The following is a 23,237-nucleotide window of genomic DNA, read 5'->3' on the forward strand; positions in this document are numbered from 1 at the left end:
ATATTAGGAGGATTACGGAGCGGTGTTTGTATGGACATATGGACATCCTTGTGTTTTTGGGATAGTGTGTGTGTGGGCTCAAGCTGAGCGCTGGTCTAGACTTCCAATAAGCTGATCTCACAGAAATCCCCCCCAAAATGGCCAATTTGGGTCCCAAAACCAGCTGGTCAACAACTTGAAATATATACCCTTGATTTGAAGATAGAAGTTAATGCTCAAAAGTTACTGACTACACAACTTTTTAAATCCTTGAGACTTTTTGATGCAATAAACCTACATCTCAGCAAATTTCCTCTCTGTGGGCCCTGAATGTAAATGAGGGGCAATCCTGATAGCGACATTGCCAAATTACGCTCATGATTGCTTGCGCTATTAGCCTTTGTCTCAATGCACAGTCTGTAATAAAAAAAACATTGCAGACGGCAGAGTTTGAATGGGGCTTCTAGACACCCCCTTAAATGACTGACTTATGTCTATTGCCGGTTACCATGGCAACCCCTGCAAAAGGAAAGCTGGATGTGTGGAATTTGTTGCTATGGGGACATAATTTGATGCTTTGTTGAGACTCCAAAGTTTGCAAACGTCCTTGCGCAGTGAGCGCCGTGAATAGGGCTGTCACAGAGGTTAAGCCGTTTTTTGGATAGATAACAGAGCATTGTTTCCTCTGGCATTTCCGAGAATGACCTGCTGAATACTGGATGGAGGAGGCTTTTATATATGTGCTTTATCTAAAGCTGTGCAGGCCCTGCGTTGTGTAGATGTGACCAGTCAGGTGTACATTTTTTCAAGTACCCATGAAATCAAAATTGAAGTTGTTTGGCTTTTTAGTATGAATATGTTATCCTTACTGTTATCTATAAGCTGGTGTGCTCCTAAACAATGACCAAATTCGCAAAATTAGAAGATATAAGCATTCAAAACGTACAGTCTCTCACTTCCGCCAGTATGGATCAATGGTTTTGATGATTCACTCTGCAGTTCAGCTTCTCATCAGATTTTCTGTCCAGTCAAATGCTCTCTAGAATCTAAAGTGCCCCGCCCCCTAAATTCGGTCTGAATTCGTCATTTGTTCACACATTTATTATTTTCTACATGGTGAATGGCACATTGTGCCCTATATAGGGGATAGGGAATGATTCAGACAGTGTAAGTATGCTTTCCATTGGGGCGAATGAAGTTCGGTTTCACATACAGTAAGTGACACACGCTCACACAGTCTGCTTCGGTCCAGAGACTCATGCTTTGTCCCAATTCAGAGCCTGCATCCTTCGAAGGGCAATTGCGGCATCGTTGCGCGACGAAGGCTGTCCCAATTCGAATGCTCCTTCAAATGCGGCCTACTAATGTTTACCGTGAAATAAAGGATACAACCGATGGTTCCTTCACGGCTTTGCCTACCCCAGAATTCATTGCGTGCCAATGACGACTGGATTTTTTGAGAGAAATTGCCGGATTACACTTTTAAACGCAAGTATTTGGTTTCATCTTACTCAACTCTCTAATGAAACAAAAAAACTTTTAAAGCTTTTCAAATGTTGACTCTAGTAAGATATCTTACTAAGATGCAATCATACTGTATATAGCTAATAGCCTACTCTTTTATATACAGAAATGGACCATGGTGAACATATTTAAACATTAGACAGTTTAATAAGTCTAGTATAAATGTTACTTTCACTCATCAACAGCAGCTGTCACGGATACAGTCCTCTGTAGGCTAGATCGTCCCATTTAACAATGCTCAAATGTCCAACCTTCGCAGCCTTCGAAGACGTGGCCTTTGAATTGGGAAACAGCCACGATAGAGCTGATTAAATGCGTGAGTCTGTGCATACCAGAAAACGTATAAGACCCATTTGAAATCTGCACAGAATGCTATTAGACTATTAAAAAGAGATTAGGAGGAAACTGCGGCTTTACCGAGCTCAAGGGCTCTGCCGAGCTGTGATATAAACGAAACGCTATTGGCTATTTAAAAAAAGGGAGGGGCTGTTTGATATGTCCCACCCAAGCCTGCAGAACTCCTGTCAGAAACTGAAGCGTCCGCGCCTCGATCGCCCCCCCCGGAGGCTGGTCCCAGTATAGCTCCTAAACCCCAACTCTCCTCGTATTAGAATGGACGCGAGACACACTAAACAATTCAATTACACTTCAAATAATTGTTTCCTAAATATGGTTTATGTCATTTTAGGCAGTTTTTATTACGATGATTTAATTTCAAGTGTTTGTTTTTTAAATAAGTTGAGTTTTAGTTAGTAATTTGATGCTATAAAAACGGGGGGTGTGACGTCATGATTGACAGCTGAGATTGATGGCTTCTCTGAGTGAAGTTGTCACTGAGGCACTAACAGACTTTTTTCGGGATTTTGGGGAGGAGATTGGAGCTTTAGCTTTAATTTCTACATTTCTATAACTGTTTATTTCACATTACTTTTTTATTACTTCCTGCTCTCTACTGCGCAACTCCGGTCCCGAGATTGCTACTGCGCAGACTCGGTCCCAAGATGTCAGCGCCGTGAGCGGGCCTACGAAAGCTTCAACTATGGTCAGCGGAAGTCAATGAAGTCGCTTCGTCCATATTTTTTTACGGTCAATGGTCCCACCCTGTCTTCCTGTTTCAGAGGAAATTACGTCAACACATTGAATAACGCTGCATATTTCAGTGCAAGGCACTTAAGTGGGTCTTTAAATGTTTTTTTGTATAATAGCTTAATTTGACAATTTTTACTTTAAAGTAAGCCATTTATAAGAATGTGTGGCCAAAATCGATAGAGGTTTTCTGTGATGCCAGTAGCGTAATTGCCTAATTATCTTAAAGGATTAGTTCACCCCAAAATAAAAATTTCCTGATAATTTACTCACCCCATCTCATCCAAGATGTTCATGTCTTTCTTTCTTCAGTCGAAAAGGAAAAAACTTTCCAGATTTTTTCATCATATAATAGTCTAGGTTTAGTGAAGACTAATACAAACGCTCTTTACCAAAAAACACTACATTTTCAACTTCAAAATTAGGGATATATCGTTGTTTTACCTTTTTTTTTTGCTAAAGGGCATTTGTATTAGTCTTCACCATAGAATGTAAAAGAAATATGGACGTAGTGTCCGTGACGTCGCCCATAGGATAAAATAAGCCATAGACCAAACCACAATTTGTACAAGGCTGTAAACATGTTTTAATTTGCTGTAAAGTTGGGCATTTTAACATGGGGCTCAATGAGATTCTGCTCCCTTCTGGAGCCTGTCCCTAGTGGCCAGTCAAAGAATTGCAGTATATGTCACTTCCGTATTGGCTTCAAGAGAAACTGCGGGAGGTTGCCGCTTGGTCTTCACACGAGTGCTTTGTAAACATGGGGGCGGTACTTCTTCCTACGTCTAGCGTGACCTTTCTGACGTAATTACGTCATCCTTAGCACCTCGCAGATCTGCGCAAGATGAACAATTTAGGTTAAAAAGTATATTCATTTAAAAAAAAAAAAAATATTTAAATGACCGATCGTTTCACTAGATAAGACCCTATTCCTCATCTGGGATCACACAGAGCCTCTGAAGCTCATCAAAGCGCTTTGAAACTGCATTGATTTGGACCATCAGCATTTTAGTTGCAACTGAAACCTATTATATGAAGAAAAACCCTGGAACATTTTCTTCAAAATACTTAATTTCTTTTCGACTGAAGAAAGAAAGACATGAACATCTTGGATGGAATTGGGGTGAGTGAATTATCAGGAAATTTTCATTTTGGGGTGAACTAATCCTTTAAAGCAACGTAAGAGAAGTAGCAATAGATCTTTTCTTCTATATTTGAGTGTAATGAATTATCAAAAAGAAAAAAAAAGTAGAACGAAACGTAACCATGCAGTTGTTGATTGGATGAAGGCGGATCTGAATATGAGCTTGCAATTGGTTGTAAGAAAGGGGGACGAAATGATCTGAGAAGTCTGGTAGAGGTCTTCAATCTGTGAAACGAGTGCAGTGCAGGACAAGTTTTGAATTGCTGAGGGAAGGAAGAAATGTGCGTGGGAAGATATGTGCACGGGTTTGTTTAAAAATGATGAGGCCAAAATAAATAGTTAAAAATTTAAATGTGCATGAATAAAGGATTATTTGTAATATGTAGCTCAAACCTAAACCTAAACTAAACCTTTTTATGCCTGAAAATGCAAACTTTTGAAAACGGGTTTCAAAGTGCAAGTTTTTAAAAACCATACCTTTTATCATCTCGATGTAAACTACAAAAACACAAATTGTGAAAACGGTGACGTCATACGCATGCGTATTACGTGTTCAGTCTATAGGCGCATAGTATTTCTTTACAAAGTTACATCGCCAATTACTGGCCTGGCATGAATAATACAGCGTTTTTAGTTTTTTATTTACTTTCCTTTTTTAGTACATCGTTGTCGTGTAAACGGACCCTAAAGCTCAAACAGTAGAGCATGGTGCTTTACCTGAATGCATTGGGAAAAAAGTGACTAACATTGCATTCAAGGTGTAGGCTACATTAAATGTAAATGTGGCCCCACTTTATATTAGGTGGCCTTAACTACTATGTACTTACATCAAAAAATAAGGACAATGTACTTACTGTGTTCAAATTGTATTGCAAAACACCTTTGCTGATATTGAGGTGCGATACGGGTAGAGTTAGGGACAGGTGTGGTGGTATGGGTAAGTTTAAGGGTAGGGTTAGGTGTAAGGGAATTGTCAACAGTGTAATTACACATGTAACTACAGAAATTAATTACAGATGTAATTACATCCAGGTATTTTTCAAAATGTAATTGCTATGTAAAAACATGTATGTACACAATAAGTGCAATGTATCAAATGATTAATTCAAATGTTAGTACGTAGTTAAGGACACCTAATATAAAGTGGGTCCGTAAATGTAAATGGATAACAATGAGATAATGAAGGAACTTATGTTTTGTCAGTGTACTGTTCAATACAGACATCATTTGAGAAGTTGTTGCTATGCTATAAGTGATTTCTTTTAGCAAGCAAGCATTTATTTAGCACACTCTGGCTAGCTTATCAAACTTTTTTGCCGACAGAAACGCTGTGAAAATCTGTATGTGAAATACACACTGAAGTGTGTAAAAAGGATGCACACTTTTAAGAGCACACAAACTTTTTCATAGCCCCCTTTTTCAGATGGGACTGTATTGCACCCTGATACAGATGCTAGTTTTATCAAACGGATAACTTACTGCTTGAAGTTAAAGTGCTTTCTCAGGCTTTGGCTTCTATAAGCAATGCTCAGCTCTCATTAAGGGGGTGGTCCAGCATCCACAGCTATCCTCAGTACATGGGACTAACAGGTTAATCCTATGTAGTCACATAAACCCATGATCTGATTAGGGGTGCTCAAAGCTCATATTCACAATCGCAGATATACACAACACAGCACAAGATCATCAACACGATTCTAACATGGCTGTAAACAAAGATGTTCAATTTAGGTGATTTCTCCTACAGTCTGTGCAAGAATTGTACCTTTGTTTGCAGTACACCAGTATGGATATTAAAGGAACACTTCACTTTTTTTGAAAATAGGCTCATTTTCCATATCAAACAGTTGAGTTTTACCATTTTCGAATCCATTCAGCCGATCTCTGGGTCTGGGGGTCGCACTTTTAGCATAGCTTAGCATAGATCATTGAATCGGATTAGACCGTTAGCATCTCACAAAAAAAATGACCAAAGAGGTTTGATATTTTTCCTATTTAAAACTTGACTCTTCTGTTGTTAAATTGTGTACTAAGACCGACGGAAAATGAAGAGTTGTGATTTTCTAGGCCGATAAGGCTAGGAACTATACTCTCATTCCTGCGTAAAAATCAAGGAACTTTGCTGCCGTACCATGGGTGGAGCAGGCCCAATGATATTACGCAGCACCTGAAAATAATCACCAGCACGCTCCCTGTGTAAGCAAGTTGTCAAGTTGGTTATGTTGACGGAAGTTAGCCTATTTTCAGGTGCTGCGTAATATCATTGGAAAAATATTGAAACTCTTTGGTAATTTTTTTGAGCGAGATGCTAACAGTCTAATCAGATTCAATGGTAAAACTCAACTGTTGAAAAATGAGCCTATTTTGTGTTCCTTTAACAATCATTTGGCGCATGTGATTAATAAATCTCTGCGCAAATCCCCAAATCCCAGTGGAAGAATCGCCATCACCACAGTGGTTCTTACAGTGAATATTTTAGGATGGGTCAAGCACAATGCAGGCCGGAGATCCCATCACCTGATGTTTGATTGGCTGTGAAGTCCAGTTGGCTCATTAGCCGATTCATCTAATGCTTATTGGCCTTTTGTTTCAAAGCTTGTTGGCCATATGTTATCTGTTTGAAGGGCATACAAGGACAGCACGGCACAATATATGCAACAGTACTAGCATCCTGAAATCTTGTTGAGCTTCTTAGTTTAAAGAGTGACACCTTTACAACCATGAAAAGACAAGAATGGATAGATTCATAATAATAAATTAGCTTACTGTTGTTGCTAGGTGAAAGCAAGAATTGCTTGGAAGAGCAATTCTTTTTTTTAAAGGGTAACTCAACCCCTGAGAGCCTAACTCCACCCACTGGCAATATTTGAAAAATGTTGGAAAAGTGGGCGGAGACAGAGGGGACGAACCGAGGGCGGGGGTGTGCACCTGAGACCCACAGTGACGGATTGATTGATCAGACTCGCAAAGATGGAGAGTGACTGGAGTGACGCCAGTAGCTTTGCAACAGAGTGGTCATTCGAAGTAGAGGACTTTCTCCCCCACCTTGACTTGAAGTGATGGAGGGTGAATTGTCTGTGGACACATGGCCAGAGCCTTATCAATTCGAGCTGCTTGCTCAAACTGCGGTCTTAACTCCCGATGCCGACGATGCTAGCGAAGCAGCAGACCACTGACCTAATCTATGAACAGTCAAATCCTTATACTGAATGCCACTAAAAATAGATCAGATACATGCAATGTATTTTTATTCAAATTAACTGAATCAATAGGCAGCTCAGTTCAAACCTAATTATAAACAGATTTCCTCAAATAAAAGTTAGACTATATATGCCAGCACGTTACGGTATTGTCGTTCATTACAATGGCAACAACTTGCGTGCCATTGTTCAACCTTAAAAGGGCAGCACTCAGATGTTTTTACACCTTATATTGTAGAATTAAAAGACTTTATACCCAAATGTCAAAACATTTACTTGAATCAATGAACAGCACCAATAGAGCCCCAGTCTTGCAGATCATTAACTAAAAAAAGTTGCCTTAGGGTTTAGTTACCCTTTAATATAACTCTGATTGCGTTCAGATGAAAGAAGAAAGTCATATACACATAGGATGGCTTGAGGGTGAGTAAATCATGGAGTAATTTTCATTTTTTGGTTAACTATCCCTTTAAGAACTGTTTAAAGAAAGTTACAGAGCTTTGGGGAACCCAAAATGGTTATACTATGGCACTGTCGTGAACCCCCATTTTGGAACATTTATTTTCAAGAGTGTAACATACATTAGGGAAGCAGACAACTTTCAATGAAGGTTAAAGTGTTTTTTTTTTTGTGTTTTTTTGTAAATCCTTGTAGGTTTAACACTTCTCAAGACCTCAACGTTCTGCCTGGACAAGCCTTGCCAAAACAGGGCAGAGTGCAGGGAAGCCCCGTCTGACTTCCTATGCGAGTGTCAGTCGCCTGTGCCAGCCCTGCACCGCACGCATTGCGATTCTTCCAGTGCTCTCTGCCAACTGTCCATCTGCCAGGGCAATGCGACGTGTCAGCCCTCCGGCGCCCACCCGGGGGAACTAGTTTGCCAGTGTGAGCCTGGCTTGTTGGGGCAGGACTGTCATTCCAGTGCCCAGCTCTGCGCTCAGGGGCTGTGCGGGGACGGTGTCCGCTGTCTGGCAGTGCAAGACAGGAGACCGGGGTATGCATGCATCTGTCAAGAGGGTTTCACCGGGAGTTCTTGCGAGAAAGAGGTGGACCATTGCTCCCCCAACCCCTGCCGCAACCGCGCCATCTGCCGCAGCAGAAGGGACGGCCCCACCTGCTTCTGCGTACCGGGATTCCAGGGCAAACGCTGCGAGATCGAGGTAAATGAATGCGTGTCGTGGCCCTGCAGGAACGGAGCCACCTGTGTGGACAAGATCGGGCACTACATCTGTCTCTGCAGGCCTGGATACACGGGTGAGTGAAAGGAGGGTGGGTCTGATGCACCATTGCCCTGTGTGACTCACCTGTTAGACTGACATGTGGAACGTCTCAACTAGTGCCAAATGCAGCCAATGCCATCTTGTGGCTGAATGATGATATTGCACTCTGAAATGCAACATTTGTTTTATGAAGGACCACTGACAGAATGTAAAGATGGGGAAGTTATCAAGTAAGTTGACCCTATAATGGGCTTTGCTGTCTCTAAGTTGTCGCAAAAATTAGTTTGAACCCAAGTGCAAGAGAAAACAAGCATTGCTCAATTGAGCTTTTGACAACCTCCTCATGTTACAACAAGATTTAAAACAAGTGATGTTAAACCTCACGGTTCAAATCTGCTTAAAAAGATTTTTGGTCAAGTTACGAAAAGGCTGTAGGCAGAATATAAATTACCCTAAAGACTGACTGGAAGCTTCCAGTTACAGTCTGTTTGATCCAGGATGAGGCCTGTCCAGATGGCATGTGTAATAAGCCATGCAGAGATCTCGACAAAAAGCGGATTGGCATCTTTGCACTCAACACCACCGTCTCTGATGTTCCAGGTAGCAGCTGTGAGGTTGAGATTGATGAGTGTCAATCACAGCCCTGTCTCCACGGCGGCAGTTGCCATGACCACATCAATGGCTTCTCGTGTACCTGCCTGGCGGGCTTCCAGGGGGAACGCTGTGAAACCAACGTTGATGAATGCAGTGACCAACCATGCCAAAATGGGGCTCTGTGTGTGGATGAAATCAATAGGTACAATACATTTCCACGTTAGTATGTTTGCCGTTTTTTAAATAGGTCTTCTTTCAGGAAACAATTGATCATTTTCAATCAATCTGTCCTGGATGAATCACATTTAGGAAAAGGAAAACATTTTGGTGACACTTTATTTTAAGGTGATGTAGTTACATTGTACTTACTCATATTAGTACTGAGTAATATTAATTAACTACATGTATTTACGGTTAGGGTTTGATTTAGGGTTAGTTACTTGTAATTGTGCATAATTTACTGTTTTTACTATAGTAAGTACATGTAGTAATGCGTAACTAGGTCACCTTAAAATAAAGTGTTACCAGAATTTGTAATGATATATTTTAAGAAAATTAAGCCTATTTTTGTACTAATTAATGTTTTTTAAAAGTTAAATATTCCCCCCAAAATTCAGGTACTATACTAAAATTTCTGTTACACTGACTAATGCAAAATATATATATACTGTAATACATCATTTACATTATAATTTGTATACATGATGGCAGTGATTGTTCTTTCTTTAATTTTATATCATTCCAATGCAAAACTCTTTATGGTCCAAAAATGGGTTTCATTTCCTTAATGCAAAATATAATCCTTTTCTTTTCGATGTTGGGGTGACATGCTTATGTGAGATTCACAATATTTAACTTATTTAAAGGAACAAAATCTAAGATTTTTGGATTCAAATATCCAAAAACCACTAGAGCAATGTGATATATTTTGTTGACTTGTGTACTTACATTATTCCAAATGTTTCTAAGAATTTTTAAATCCAGAGATATATGCAATTTTAACCTGGACATGGACAGTGTCCGTGCGTCGCCTATCAATGATATCATACCCGCGTTAACCTCGGTTTCCAGTTGGAAAACATGGAAACACTAGGGACGGTTTAATATATTGTATGTTTTATTAGACATGTGAGCAAATGTTTGGATACATTCATCGACAGAAATCGAATACGAACAAATTTTTATATAGCTCAACACAATTAGTCTTATTGTTTAAATCTCGTTTTCTTGATTTACCGTGAGTACCATGTTTTACCATGCCTAATATCGATCTAGCTTACTAGTGTGCAAGCTCAACGAAATCAAGGCGTCATCAAGCTACGCCTTTGTTTTGATTAAGCGCCCTCTAACGGCGAAAAATTAAGTATTGTGCCTTTAATCATTATAAATAAAATTAATAATTTTAAAGCTGCAGTCTGTAACTTTTTGCGCTCTAGTGGTTAATAAACAGAACTGCATGCGTCTTGCGGAGGAACATTGCGGCCGTAGCTACTTCTCTCTGTTTATGTCTATGGCGAGTCACGCAGGGACTGTGCACCTCCGCAGCGGTTCCTACCAGACCGGTCTGAAATAGTCCCAATATAAACACTTATTATAAGTGTACCATAATGATTCAGCAGAAGACAAAAACATAGGTTCATGTTGTACATTCTCATTATATAATTTTTGTAAATCTTGAAAGTTACTGACAGCAGCTTTAAATATACATCTATACATTAAATATACAAATATACATATACAATCAAATTTCTAATATATTTTTGGGGGGAACAAAAAAATATAGATTTGTAAATGAAATGATAAATAAATAAAACTAGTCCCTCACTACACACAGAGTAGGTTTAAAACACATGCACTATATTATTGTGTATAATAATATAATATGCTTATTATGTTGAATCATTCTGTGAATGTGCTCAAAATGAGTATACCCGAAATGAAATAACCTATATTTATTTTGAAATAATCTTATAGCTACCGCTGTGACTGCTCACAAACTAACTTTACTGGTGTTCACTGTGAGATCCCACCTCCTCCCTGCTGGTCTCAACCCTGCCTCAACGACGCCCTCTGTGAGGATGAAAATGGGAACTACACCTGCATTTGCTGGCCAGGTGACAAAAATAGAGCTCAGTTGTGTAAACTGGAATATAATGTTATTAATAGATTGAATTTTGAATTTAATATTGTGGATCTGCATTTATTTTTATTATAAGGGTTATGCACATGATTGGTAGATGTATTTATAATCTACATACAATACTTGTAATGTTCATTCATGTGAAATTATGGTAAAGGCTTTGAATAAGACATCAATAGGCTGTCCTCATATCTGCTCTGTACCAGGGTTCGAGGGTCGTAACTGTGAGACAGATGTCAGCGAGTGTGATAGCAGTCCCTGTCTGAATGAAGGCACTTGCATTGAGCGCTCTTGGAAGACATTTTATGGCACCGAGTCCCTGTTTCCAACGCGATACAACCCCAGGCATGCTTCCGGCTTCATCTGCGAGTGTCCACCAGGATTTTCAGGTATTTGCAGACTCACAGCACCATTTAAACTTTTGATTTATACTTAATTTACTAAGTGTGACATTGTTTAAAAGCAGGATCATTATAAGTTGTTGGTTTTTATTCAGAAGAGAAGGTTGTTTTAGTGCCACTCACCAATCTATCTCAGGACATTTTCTTATATAAACCTATTTATTTTTTGTTTTGTGCGGCTAGCTGATCCAGTTCAGTTTACAAGCATTTTCTTCACCTGGTGACAGGCAATTTGTAATTTGCCCATATCCCTGTTTTAAAGACGTAATTTTAATTAAAGCTGCAAGCAACGATGAAAGGGCCCTCGCACCGGTGCCACCGCCACCCGGTGACTTTAGGAAAACAGAGCACGGTGGGCAATGTGCATTTAAGTAGGTAAATGTAGGAGGACTACGTCAAAGTCATTTGTATTTGCCACACTTCCTGCTGCCAGCTGGTGGTTCTATGACTGTAACTCAATTTTAGCATGTTAATGTCTTCAGGCCAGGACTCTTATCAGATTGGACATTGTATTCTTGAGTTACAACAACTCAATAATAGCATGTTTTAGCATGTTTCTGGCATGTTGAGCACTCAATGGCATATTTTAGTATGTTGCTAGTAGTGTATCACAGTGTTAAACACCTCACTTCCTGTTGTAGGTGGCACTATTACTATAACTGAATACTGGCATATAGATGTGGGGCAGGACCTCGTATCAAACGTGAAGTTTGGGGAGGATTGGGCATTGCATGCCTGAGTTACAGTGATAGCATGCTTTAGCACTTAGCTAAGTGTGGCTAGTATGTTGTAAAATGTTTCTAGCATGTTGCATGTCAAGTTTTTGGCAGACTGGACATTGCATGCCTGAGTTACAGCTACTTCCTGTTTCATTGCATTAATAGCATGCTTTAGCACTTAGCCTAATGTTTCTAGCCTATTTAACACTTGCTGACTCTTTTAATATATTGTTAGGAGTCCATAACTATATGTGTGACTTACTGTTGCCAGCAGGGGGTGCTATGACTATAACTGAATATGGGCATGGACATGTGTACAGGACAGGACTTTTATCAAATGTGTGAAGCTTGGGGCAGATTGGACTCTAGGTGCATCTCAGTAGTCAGCCCCCTAGCTCAGTAGTCAGTGCCCTGACTACTAAACTAGGAAGCTGATTGAGACGCACCCATTGCTTGCCTGAGTTACAGCAACTTCCTGTTTAATGGCGAAACATCGAACTTAGTCAGGCCACCAGGCCTTATTATTACACTTACCAAATTTAAAGATGGTCAGATAAAAACTCTAGGAGGAGTTTGTTAAAGTACTATGCCTGGAAATAGCAAAATCTGCACAAAAATTGCAAAGGAAATTCAAAATGGCTGACTTGCTTTTAGTCCTTCGCTCTAGGAGACTTTTTTGTAGGAATTGATACATTACATGTATGCACCGAATTTCATACACATACTGAACATGAAACGTAATGGGAGGGATGCTTCGTTGAATTTGTATAGGTGGTGTTGTCAAGCCATTTTGACCCATTTAATTCTGAAACCCATATCAAATGTAAATTTTCGCCAGTTCTGACGCGTGTGCAAAGTTTTATGAGTTTTGGCCCTCAAAAAAAAAAAGAAGAACTGTAAGAATAATAAAAAACACCAATTCCAAGAGGGTCCACGCACCACTGGTGCTTGGGCCCTAATAAGGAAAGGGTCAAAAATCCAGGATTGTCCCAAGAAGATAAATAAATATGGTCATCTGATGGACAACTGAGTAAAAAAAAATCAATAAATCCTAACCGATTTGAATACCTGGCAAAATTCTTAGCTAAATTTTGCCTTTAAAGAGCATATTATGAGCATCACCAGGTTGATGCGACTATACATCAGAACTTTGTTTGGTTTGCATAATCAAAACCAAATCAGGCATTATACAATACATCATTCAGGACAAATTCACTCTACGTCAGGTTACCAGCTCAGGACATGAGTCAGAGGCGGAGGCTATAATTGGGCTTCGCCATTGTAAGATGCTCAGGTTGCATTAAGCTAATCCCCCGGGAGCTGGCTTTGATGGGGGCCTAGTGTTGCAGTATACAGTTTTTCTTGAAGGAATGAATGTACATTGACGGCTGTCTGTTAGGATGGCCTTTGGTATAGGACCCATCAAAAAGCAATGTGACTAAACAGATGTGTGGTTGCTGAATGGCAGACTTCTAATGCCATGGAAGTTTTAGTTTGGATCTGGAGTGTCCTGTTGCTCATTTCAGGTAAAAAAAAAATTTCACAGTGTTTTTGTTGTTTGGATTTCGTTTTGGTTGCACGATCATTCTCAGTGAGAAATCAGCGGTGAAATCTGTTGTGTTGGAGGAAAATTAAAAACCAGTGTCCTTTATTAGGCTAGTGAAAACTATTTCTGTTTGAACATACGATGAACTTGCAATGACTTTAGGTCATCTGGTTGTGTAGCCAATGATTGTTTGTTCATGGTTTCCATGGGATAAAGCTCCTTATTAATGTTTTATCCAGGCATTTTAAACTCATGCTCATTCAGGCACAACACTCAGTTCTGGCATAAAGTTGCATGAGTGTTATGCAATCAGCTTGCCATATTTGTTTTTTCCTGAGGGATTATTGACTAAAACGTGCCCACATTATCCCTGGAATAAGCCACTCTTATTCACCATTATTTTCTGACATTGGCACAAATGCAACAAATACTTTTAAGGATAAACTCTTATAAAAACAATCCGGTCTTGTTTTATAATTGCAGCAGTAACAGTTTATTCTTGGGCAACAATCTTTGTTAAATGTTTACTTGTAAGAAACTTGACTGAATTCCACTCTGGGCTTTCCCATTTCAGGTGCCTTCTGTGAGCAAAATACTACTGCTTGTACCACCAACCCGTGTCATAATGGAGCCACATGTGAGGACTTCCGGGGCAGCTACAAGTGCATCTGTCTGTCTGAAAGGCATGATGGAGTCCTCTATGGTGGCCGCAACTGTAGTGAGCCCCTGGTGGGGTGCGAGGGCCACGAGTGCCAGAACACGGCGGCCTGCATGCCCTTCCTGAGCGAAGGTGTACATGGCTACAGCTGCATCTGTCAGCCAGGCTACACCGGCTCTCACTGCCAGACATCCACTGTATTCTCGTTTGAAACAATTGGAGGATCCCTGCACCTGCAGACGCCGCTGCTGGGTACTGAAACATACTTTAATATCACACTAAGCTTTCGCACAGTGCTGGAAAACACGGTACTCTTCCAGAGGGGTAGCGAAGGGGTCATACTCAGCCTAGAGCTGCAGAAGACACACCTGCTTCTTGATCTTAGGAGTGACCCTCAGACAAACACAACCAGCTGGACTCTGACGCTGCCTCAGGATGTATCTGATGGCGAATGGCACACAGTAGAGGCTGTACTTGGAGAGGGTACCCTGCTGTTGCAACTGTTGGAGCCATGCCAGGATGCAGATAACTGTGGTACAACAGCCCAAGTGGATACCGGCGCCCTTGAGCTGGAGTCAGCTCTACAAAGCACCTTTGTTGGAGGATTGGATGAGGGAGGGGGCATCAGCTCATTCTTCGGCTGCATGAGGGACTTGTTTGTGGACTCGCAGCTGATGGTACCGGAGGACTGGTTGAGCAGCTCAGCGGTGAATGTTGTGCAAGGCTGCAGCCATTATGACCGGTGCCTTTCTGGTCCATGCGAGAACCATGGAGAGTGTGTTAACCTTTGGCAAGTTTACCAGTGCAGATGTCTGCGACCGTATGTGGGTCAAAACTGTGGTGACGGTAAGGACACCAGGGATTGACCTCCCATTAACCATATCTACATCTACACTGGGAGCGTCCACAGCGGTGTCACAAATGCCTTGTCTTTTTTTTTTAAAGCAGAGCTACGCTGTGGTTGCTTCTAGTGTAGACACATTGATTGATAGACTATAAATGTAAAACATCATAAGATAAACCTTGGGAGAATCTTAATGTTTCCTCTTAGGGTCCAAGTTACAATAGTAAAACAAGAACAGTTCTAGAAACTCTTTAAGATTTGTGTCTTCTTCCTCACTTCCTCTTCCACTATAAATGTAAAAGATCATAAACCTTGGGATAATCTTTATGTTTCCTCTAAGGGTCCAAGTTACAATAGTAAAACAAGAAAGGTCTAGAAACTCTTTAAGAGTTGTATGTCTTCTCTTCCTCACACAGAGTATATTACTGCCAGATTTGGCCAGGAAGACTCCGCAAGCTATGCTGTCTTCACCATCAACGACCAACTGGAATCAGACATGCTCTATCTGTCCATGTTCTTGCGTACACGGAAGGAGTCTGGTCTTTTGGTGCTGCTTGCCAACAGCACCACTGAGTACTTGCAGATGTGGCTGGAAAAGGGAAAACTGACAGTGCAAGTCAATAACTTGAAGGCTGTTACTGGTGAAAGTGTGGTTAACGATGGAGAGATCCATTTTGTCAGCATCACCATCGAGGAGGGTATGATAACTCTTCAGGAGTCAGATCATGAATTCGGAGCAATGGATGTTCAACCTGTTTCCGTTCAGTTTGGGGATGTGATCTATGTTGGCGGGCTGCTTGATGTACAAGAGTCATCTGCCTTCGGTGGGCACTTTAAAGGATGCTTGCAAGACTTGCAGCTCAATGGGAGGAAGCTTGAGTTTTTCCCACTTGATGCTTCTGTAATGTCATACAGACCCGACAGCATGGTTGATGTTACCGCAGGCTGCACCAGTGATGACTCTTGCTCTGTAAGTTACAATGTTAAATGTCATGAGTTATCAACTGCAGAAGGGCAATGATTAGGTTCTGGCAGCTATGTAGACAAAACCTGCTTATCTTATTTAGTTGTTATCCTCTGGACTGGATGAATGTTTACATTCCAGACTTTGGCCATGCCAATTAAGAAACTAATCCAAAACAGATTCAAAAGATGTTTGTGATCTGATTTGATTCACTAATCCATTAGTCCCTGAGCATTTAAATTAAATATTTTATCAAATGGTGTTGTTTATTACTATTTATTTGACCTTGTATAGTGTGTTGATTGGAGAAATACTATCATCTGATATTATTTATAAATATATTGTCCCCTTACATAGCTTCGATGTAATTAGCCACCTTTTATTAGCAACTACTTGAGTAGCTAACCAAATTGTTTAAAGGGTAGCTTGACTGTAGTTAAAATACTTTAAAACTGTAGCTTCCCAAGCTACGAGCTAATCATAATTTAAAAGTCGCTTGCCAAACATTTGATCTTACATCTTTCATTTCATATATATATTTCAATATTTCATATATTCAATTAATTAACACTTGGAGTTCATTGGATAATTTTAATGACAGTTTTGTATCTGTCACTTTTGTTTTTCCGTGCCAGAAAAATCCTTGCTGGAATGGTGGCATTTGCTTCTCTCTATGGGATGACTTTACGTGCAACTGCCCTCCTAACACAGCAGGGCAGCACTGTGAAAAGGTGAGCTGGTGCGAACTCACTCCCTGCCCACCACAAGCAACATGCCGGGCCCTCAACCAGGGTTATGAATGTGAGTATTTTAGAACATGTGATCTCAGATGTATAAAACACAGTACTTGATTGACTACTTGGACAAAATTGAAGGTTACAGAATTAAGATAAAATTAAGAATTTTGAATGAATACTCTTCCAGATTTAAATGGTTAGTTCACCCAAACTTATTGAAATTATCACATAATTAACTCACCCTCAAGCCATCCCAGGTGTATATTCAGCCAAACACAGAGTAAGGCTATATTAAAAAAAATATCCTGGCTCTTCCAAGCTTTATAATGGGAGTGAATGATACCTTAGATTTTGAAGCCCCCAAAAAGCGCTTCATTTCAGAAGGCCATCATTAACCCCCTTGAGCCGCATGGATTACTTTTATGATGGATGGATGCACTTTTTTGGGCTTCAAAATCTAAGGTACCATTCACTCCCATTATAAACCTTGAAAGAGCCAGGATATTTTTTAATATGAAAAAATATTTTAATATTTGAGTCCAAATGTGTTGAAAGAAGAAAGTCATATACACTTAGGATGGCTTGAGGGTGAGTAAATTATGGGATTATTAAAATTTTTCGGTGAACTAACCCTTTAAGTTGTAGGCTAGGCTCGGGAAAGAGACTTAGGTGTCATGTAAACTACATCTGCCTTTATTCTACACAGGCATTTCAAACGTGACTTTTCAGGACAACACCACTCTTGTATACCGCGGCAATGGGCTGATCTCCCGCCACCTGACCAGCATTGTTTTTAGCATCCGTACACGTAAACGCAATGCAGCAGTGTTGCATGCGGAGAATGGGCCAGACTTTGTGACGGTATCCATTCAAGATGGCTCTCTGGTGCTTGAGTTGTTAAGTGGACCTTCTTCTGCATCATCTTTGTCACCAGTGACCTTGCACAGCCCAAGACCAGTGGCCGATGGAGAGTGGCATGTTGTAGAGCTGCTAATGGCCAGTCCTTGGGCTAACAGCTCCCAGTGGATCATGGTTCCCTTAGACGAAAAGGATGAGCCTACTATATCCGACTCAATGACGGGAAATCTAGACTTCCTCCGAGAGGGAATAGATATCATGCTAGGAGGACTGGGCCCGGAGTCTAACTGGAATCTGATTGGTTGTCTGAGTAATGTTGAGATTGGTGGAATCGTGCTTCCATATTATGGCGCGTCCGAGGTGAGATTCCCACGTACACAGGAAGAGAAGTTCAATAAGATGTCAGAGAAACCTGTCCAGACTGGCTGCATTGGTGAAATGGTGTGTGAACCCAACCCCTGCCTGCATGGAGGCATCTGTGACGATCACTTCAACCTTTTCCAATGCTTCTGTCTTCCTGGCTGGGGTGGTGATCATTGCGAGCTCAATACAAACATCTGTGCCTCCAACCCCTGTCAACACGGATACTGCAGAGTGCAGGATCTCACATACAGCTGCACGTGTGAGAGTGGCTACACCGGCACCAACTGTGAGGTGAAGGTGGACGTGTGTGCTGGTCACAAGTGTGCTAATGGAGGGACCTGCTTGCATGGCTTAAACAGCTATTCGTGCCTCTGTCCCGACAGGTTTACCGGGCCAAATTGCAAGTGAGTCTATTCTAATGTGTCTCAAGCAGTTGATTACACATGTTCATTATTACTATTGGTCATACTTAGGGTTAGGGATTTGAACATCCCCCTAAGCCAGGGTTACTCAAATCCAGCCCTGGAGGGCCAGTTACCCTGCAGTTTAGCTCTTTGATTAGGGTTGGAGCTAAACTCTGCAGGGCAGATGCCCCCAAGAGCAAGATCTTTGGCATGTAACTGGCCCCACAAAAGCCGTGTTTCCACCGCAAGAACTTTCCCCAGGAACTAGGGACTTTGGGGTGGTACTCAGTGTTTTGACCGCAAGGACCAGGGTCTAAATCAGGGTTATTCAAATCTTGCCCTGGAGGGCCAATGCGTTGCAGAGTTTAGCTCCAACCCTGATCAAACTCACCTACCTGTGATTTTCTAATGAACCTGAAGACATTGATTAGCATGTTCAGGTGTGTTTGATTAGGGTTGGAGCTAAACTCTGCAGTGCATTGGCCCTCCAGGGCAAGATCTGAATAACCCTGGTCTAAATGAAGTTCTGGGTCAAAAAGTGAAAAAAGGATGCTTGTGAGGTAGTACTTTTTCAAAGTTCAGGAACTTTTGGGGGTGGGATTTGGGCGCTGAACATGCTGATTGGTTGACTCCACGCAGCATTTTATTTAAATTTTATTTTATCTGTTGCGGTGCGTGTAGTAAGAGTTGTTTGCTATTTGAATCAACAATGGCGTTTAAAAATATGACGATGGACCGACAACGAGGTTCAGGCTTTATTAAGCTTATATGCGGAGGATGAAATCCAGAGGGAACTGGAAAGAAGTCCTGCGTCACCAGCGACGGAAACACAGACAGCAACATGTCTGGAGGAAAAAAGTTCCTGGGACAAATTGATCCAGGTAATTTCGGTGGAAACGGGGCTAAACGTGTGAAATCAAATCATGTAGTTAGTTGAAGAGAAGTGTGTAGTTACTTGTCGATACATCTGGACTTAACAGGTGGGCAATTAAACAGGTGAAAAATGTCCTTAGACTAAACTTGAAAGAGGGAATTGAAGCATACCAAGTGGACCAAAATATATTTGGGACATGAGAGAGGGCTCTTTTAGTTAGCTACAACCAAGACTACGCTAAAACTGGTGGTGAGTTTTGAGGAGGCAAGCATTGGCAAGCACTGTTGTTTTTATCAGTATAAGAATAGTTGACGGAGTTGGGTTAGGAGTTACTGTCTAAGTTTAGCAGACTTTGTGGAGGTTGTGTGATACCAAAACCCTGATTTGAGGCTTCTACACCAAGGCAATCCACAGGTACATCTGTAAGGAATCATGTTTGTCCCTCCTGCAAAACATTGAACCAAGCCAAGAAGAGACTTTCCTTAGATATGATATCAACCTGGTGTTAAAAAGCCATAGCTAGTCTCAAGAAGCTACTCCACTTTACAAAGGAAAGAGAATGCAGACATAAATTTAGACTTTGTGCATTGAAACGGGCCACAAACCTCACACAATGATTCCCATCAAATAAACAACGCAACTTGAATGAATCAAGACCCCTAAGGGACTGATTTGTTATAAAGGTAATGCAAATCATATAATTGCTTTTATGGTGTTGTTTATGCTAGCGTGACTGCAGAGATGTGTCTGTTGCCATACGTGTCATTTGAAAGCGGTAATGGTAGTAATAGTGTCTGTTGAGAGTGCCCATCCTCCAATTGTTGCGTTAGGCCTTCAGGGTGGCATCTAAGGCAAGTCTGCAGCCATTTATCTCATAAACATGTTTTGTTGCCAGACTGCTTCATAGCATTCCTTTGAAACTGCCTTACAGGCAGCTGGGAGACATAATAGATCTATCTTTTCCCCACTGCAGAGTTAGAGAGATCTTTGGTGTAAAGTTTTGCTGCATAAAAAAAGAATGACGCTTGCTGTTTGTTTGTCTCTTTCCTGTTCCCTCTGTCTCACAACAGCACTCAGATTGAAGAGACTCCGTGGTACGTAGTTGTCAGGAGCGTGTAAGTGGCGTTTTACTATTGACTTTTATTTATCCTTTCTTTTTTTATACATTCTTCTTGTTTTCTTTCCTTCCTCTTAATTCTTTTAATTTCTATTTCTTTATTTTCTCTTATCTATCCCTTCTTTCCTGTCATCCTCCTGCCTTTCTCACTTCCTTCTTACTTTTATTTCCTTTTTGTTGTCTCTACCCCTTTTATTTTGCCTCGAATTCCTTCCTACCATCCTTCCCTCCCTTCCTCATATTTTTCATATCTTTTCTCTATCCCTTCTTTCTAGTTATCCTGCTTTTTAACTTCTTTCTTGCCGTTTACCTACCTTCCTTCTGTTCAAATCCTTTCCTTCTCTATCCCTTCTTTCTTGCCTCCCTTCTTTCAGACTACTTTCCAATTTCATTCTTTTTCTTCTTTTACCCTTTCTTTCATGCCTTCCTTCTGACAACTTTCCACTTTCCTTTCTCTCTTTCGTCTTTTACCCTTTCTTTCATGCCTTCCTTCTGAGAAGGAACTTCCCTTGTTCCTTTTCTTTTCTTCCCTTTATCCCTTCTTTATTGCCGCCCTGCTTTCTTTCTTTCCTGCCTCTTTCCTTTCTTCCTTCATATCTGTCTTTCTACTTTTCTTTCCCTTCTTCATTGCCTTCCTTTCTTCTGTCCATTTTCCCTTCCCCGTTTTTTTTCTTTACACCCTGTTTCTTATATCCTTCCTACTTTCAAATACTTTCCTTTCTCTTTCTATCCATTTCTTTCTTTCTTTCTTTCTATCTATCATTTTTCACTCTTTTCTTCCTATTTTCTGCCTTTCTTCCTCAATTTCAGATTGTCTTTGTAAAATAACCACAATAAGTAACATTTCCTTTCCAAAAACTCTTTATTTGTCACATCATATCTTTGTCAATTCAGAATAACAATGGGGGGTCTTCATATTAGCTGTATGTTAATCCCTGCATAAGGCGACAGTTTATTGTTTTCCCTTTGTCTTGTGGTCAGTAGTCCATTCACATGCTAATGTCATTATTCTAATAGTAGGCTAATCCTCTTTTGTGCTGGACAAAGCAGTTGGGGGGGATATAGGGGGGTAGGTAGTAGCCCCTTACATCGGTCTCAGGAGGAGAGGATAGCTTCTTCATCATCTGTTATGTTTCTTTCTTTTCCCTCATCCTCCCCATCCCTAGACCGCCCAAGCTCCCGGTGTCCATCTGTGGTGATGAACAGCAGAACTACACTTGTTTCAATGGAGGGAACTGTTCTGACACCAACATGATGTGTGACTGCTTCCCTGGGTTTTCGGGTCACTGGTGATTATTCCTTCTCTTTCTTTGTTCACATGATCTCATAAATACATGTTAATGAATTTCAGAGTTGTTATGTAGTAAGTAGGCATGTTATTAGAGTTCCAGTTTTAGAATTATCAGGATATTTGTATTATATTTTGTATAACCGTAATATTTAAGTTAGAAATAACAAGGTTTGTTTTCACTATACATTTGTCACTTAGGTGTGAAATAGAACTTGATGAATGTAGATCCAACCCTTGCTTGAATGGCGGCTACTGCCAGAACATGGTCAACAAGTTCCAGTGTGTCTGTGAAATGACCTTCGCGGGCGAGACCTGTGAAGTCGACGTAAGCGACCTTTACTTTTACATAGGGGCTTTGTTTTGGCAAAACCTCTTCCAGTTTCTCTCCTACCTCATTCTGCGCTTAGACGATGAGCCAGAGGTCGACTGGGGTGACAACGAGTAAACGGGTCTGTGGTGGGCTAGTTTAGGGGCTTTCGCACTTTTGGTGTGTTCGCACTACAGGAATTTACAGGGATAAATTAGCTCCTATTTCAGAGTAGGGTCTAACACAGCACAATGGGAACTAACAGTGACGTGAGTGTACGTTGTTTGGCTGAACACACGTGAAACACTGGCACCTATCATTTTTAAAACACACAGCTTAAAGCCTATGGGATTTACTAACAGCTTGCGCCAGCGCAAACCCAGTTTTGGCATTAAAAAACTACTGTCAGAATTTACCAAAGACACACAGTGAAAAATTTGTGCTGAAAAGGCGTGAACAGGGTGATTTTTGCAGCTGGCCTTATTGCATGTGTATTTGTAGGAGTTTCCTTTTAAGATGCAAATTTTATGGCAGGAGAGTATTTAAATGAATCATGCAAGGTGATTTACTAAGGTTTGCGCTAGTCAATTTACTGGTAATTGCAGCGTTATTTACTGCCGGAAAAAAGCACGTCTTAAACCAGATGCTAACTTGGTAGATTGAGTTGGTCATTATGGAAATGATCCAGCTGCATTCTTTAATTTTAGTAGATCACACGCAGAACTTTTCGTACCCATCTGCGCTTTTTTGGAATTGCGCTCGTACACTAATTTACCCTGTTTAGTAAATCTAGCCCTATATATTTAATCCACGAACATGAAAAACAGCAATAGATGGAGCGACGCCGAAGTCCAGGCACTTCTCAACCTTTACGCTAAGGAGGAAATCCAACGCGACTTTGAGGGAACCAAGGGAAACATAATTATGTATTTCTGCTTAGCTAGCAACAATGGGCATGAACCACACGGTAAACGCTGTAATACTTTGTGTACCGTTTACATTCTTTGTTTAAAAGTTCTATCTAATAATGTATTAGATAGGACTGTTAAACAGATCATAAACTAATGAAGAATGGGAGCGTGCTCCCAAAACAAAATTAAAGTCAGCCATGCCGGCAAACGACAACCAGAGTGGCAGGACATAATGCTGCGTTCCAGGCAGGTTTTTGAGCCCGTAAGTTACAACTTCAAACCACGACTCACGACTTTGTAGCGTTCCAGGCAAAGTCACGCCAAACTGCCTGAGCGCAAGGAATTGTGGTAGCTAGATC

General features: G+C 40.8%; 1 protein-coding gene across 1 annotated transcript in view; it reads left to right on the forward strand.

Annotated features, from left to right (window-relative positions):
* Positions 1-7,316: 7,316 nt before the first annotated feature.
* crb1 (crumbs cell polarity complex component 1) overlaps positions 7,317-23,237 on the forward strand; it is a gene marked incomplete at its 5' end in the record, with an annotated part of 28,652 nt that continues 12,731 nt past the window's right edge. The window contains 12 exons of the mRNA XM_079807488.1: positions 7,317-7,356; positions 7,588-8,188; positions 8,755-8,946; positions 10,719-10,858; positions 11,091-11,273; positions 14,125-15,054; positions 15,469-16,022; positions 16,652-16,817; positions 17,460-18,378; positions 20,323-20,367; positions 21,536-21,658; positions 21,859-21,985. Coding sequence (XP_079663614.1) covers positions 7,317-7,356; positions 7,588-8,188; positions 8,755-8,946; positions 10,719-10,858; positions 11,091-11,273; positions 14,125-15,054; positions 15,469-16,022; positions 16,652-16,817; positions 17,460-18,378; positions 20,323-20,367; positions 21,536-21,658; positions 21,859-21,985 — 4,020 coding nt within the window. The remainder of the gene's footprint in view (positions 7,357-7,587; positions 8,189-8,754; positions 8,947-10,718; positions 10,859-11,090; positions 11,274-14,124; positions 15,055-15,468; positions 16,023-16,651; positions 16,818-17,459; positions 18,379-20,322; positions 20,368-21,535; positions 21,659-21,858; positions 21,986-23,237) is intronic.

The sequence above is a fragment of the Gobio gobio genome, assembly GCF_949357685.1.
Source record: "Gobio gobio genome assembly, chromosome: 24".
NCBI lineage: Eukaryota > Metazoa > Chordata > Actinopteri > Cypriniformes > Gobionidae > Gobio > Gobio gobio.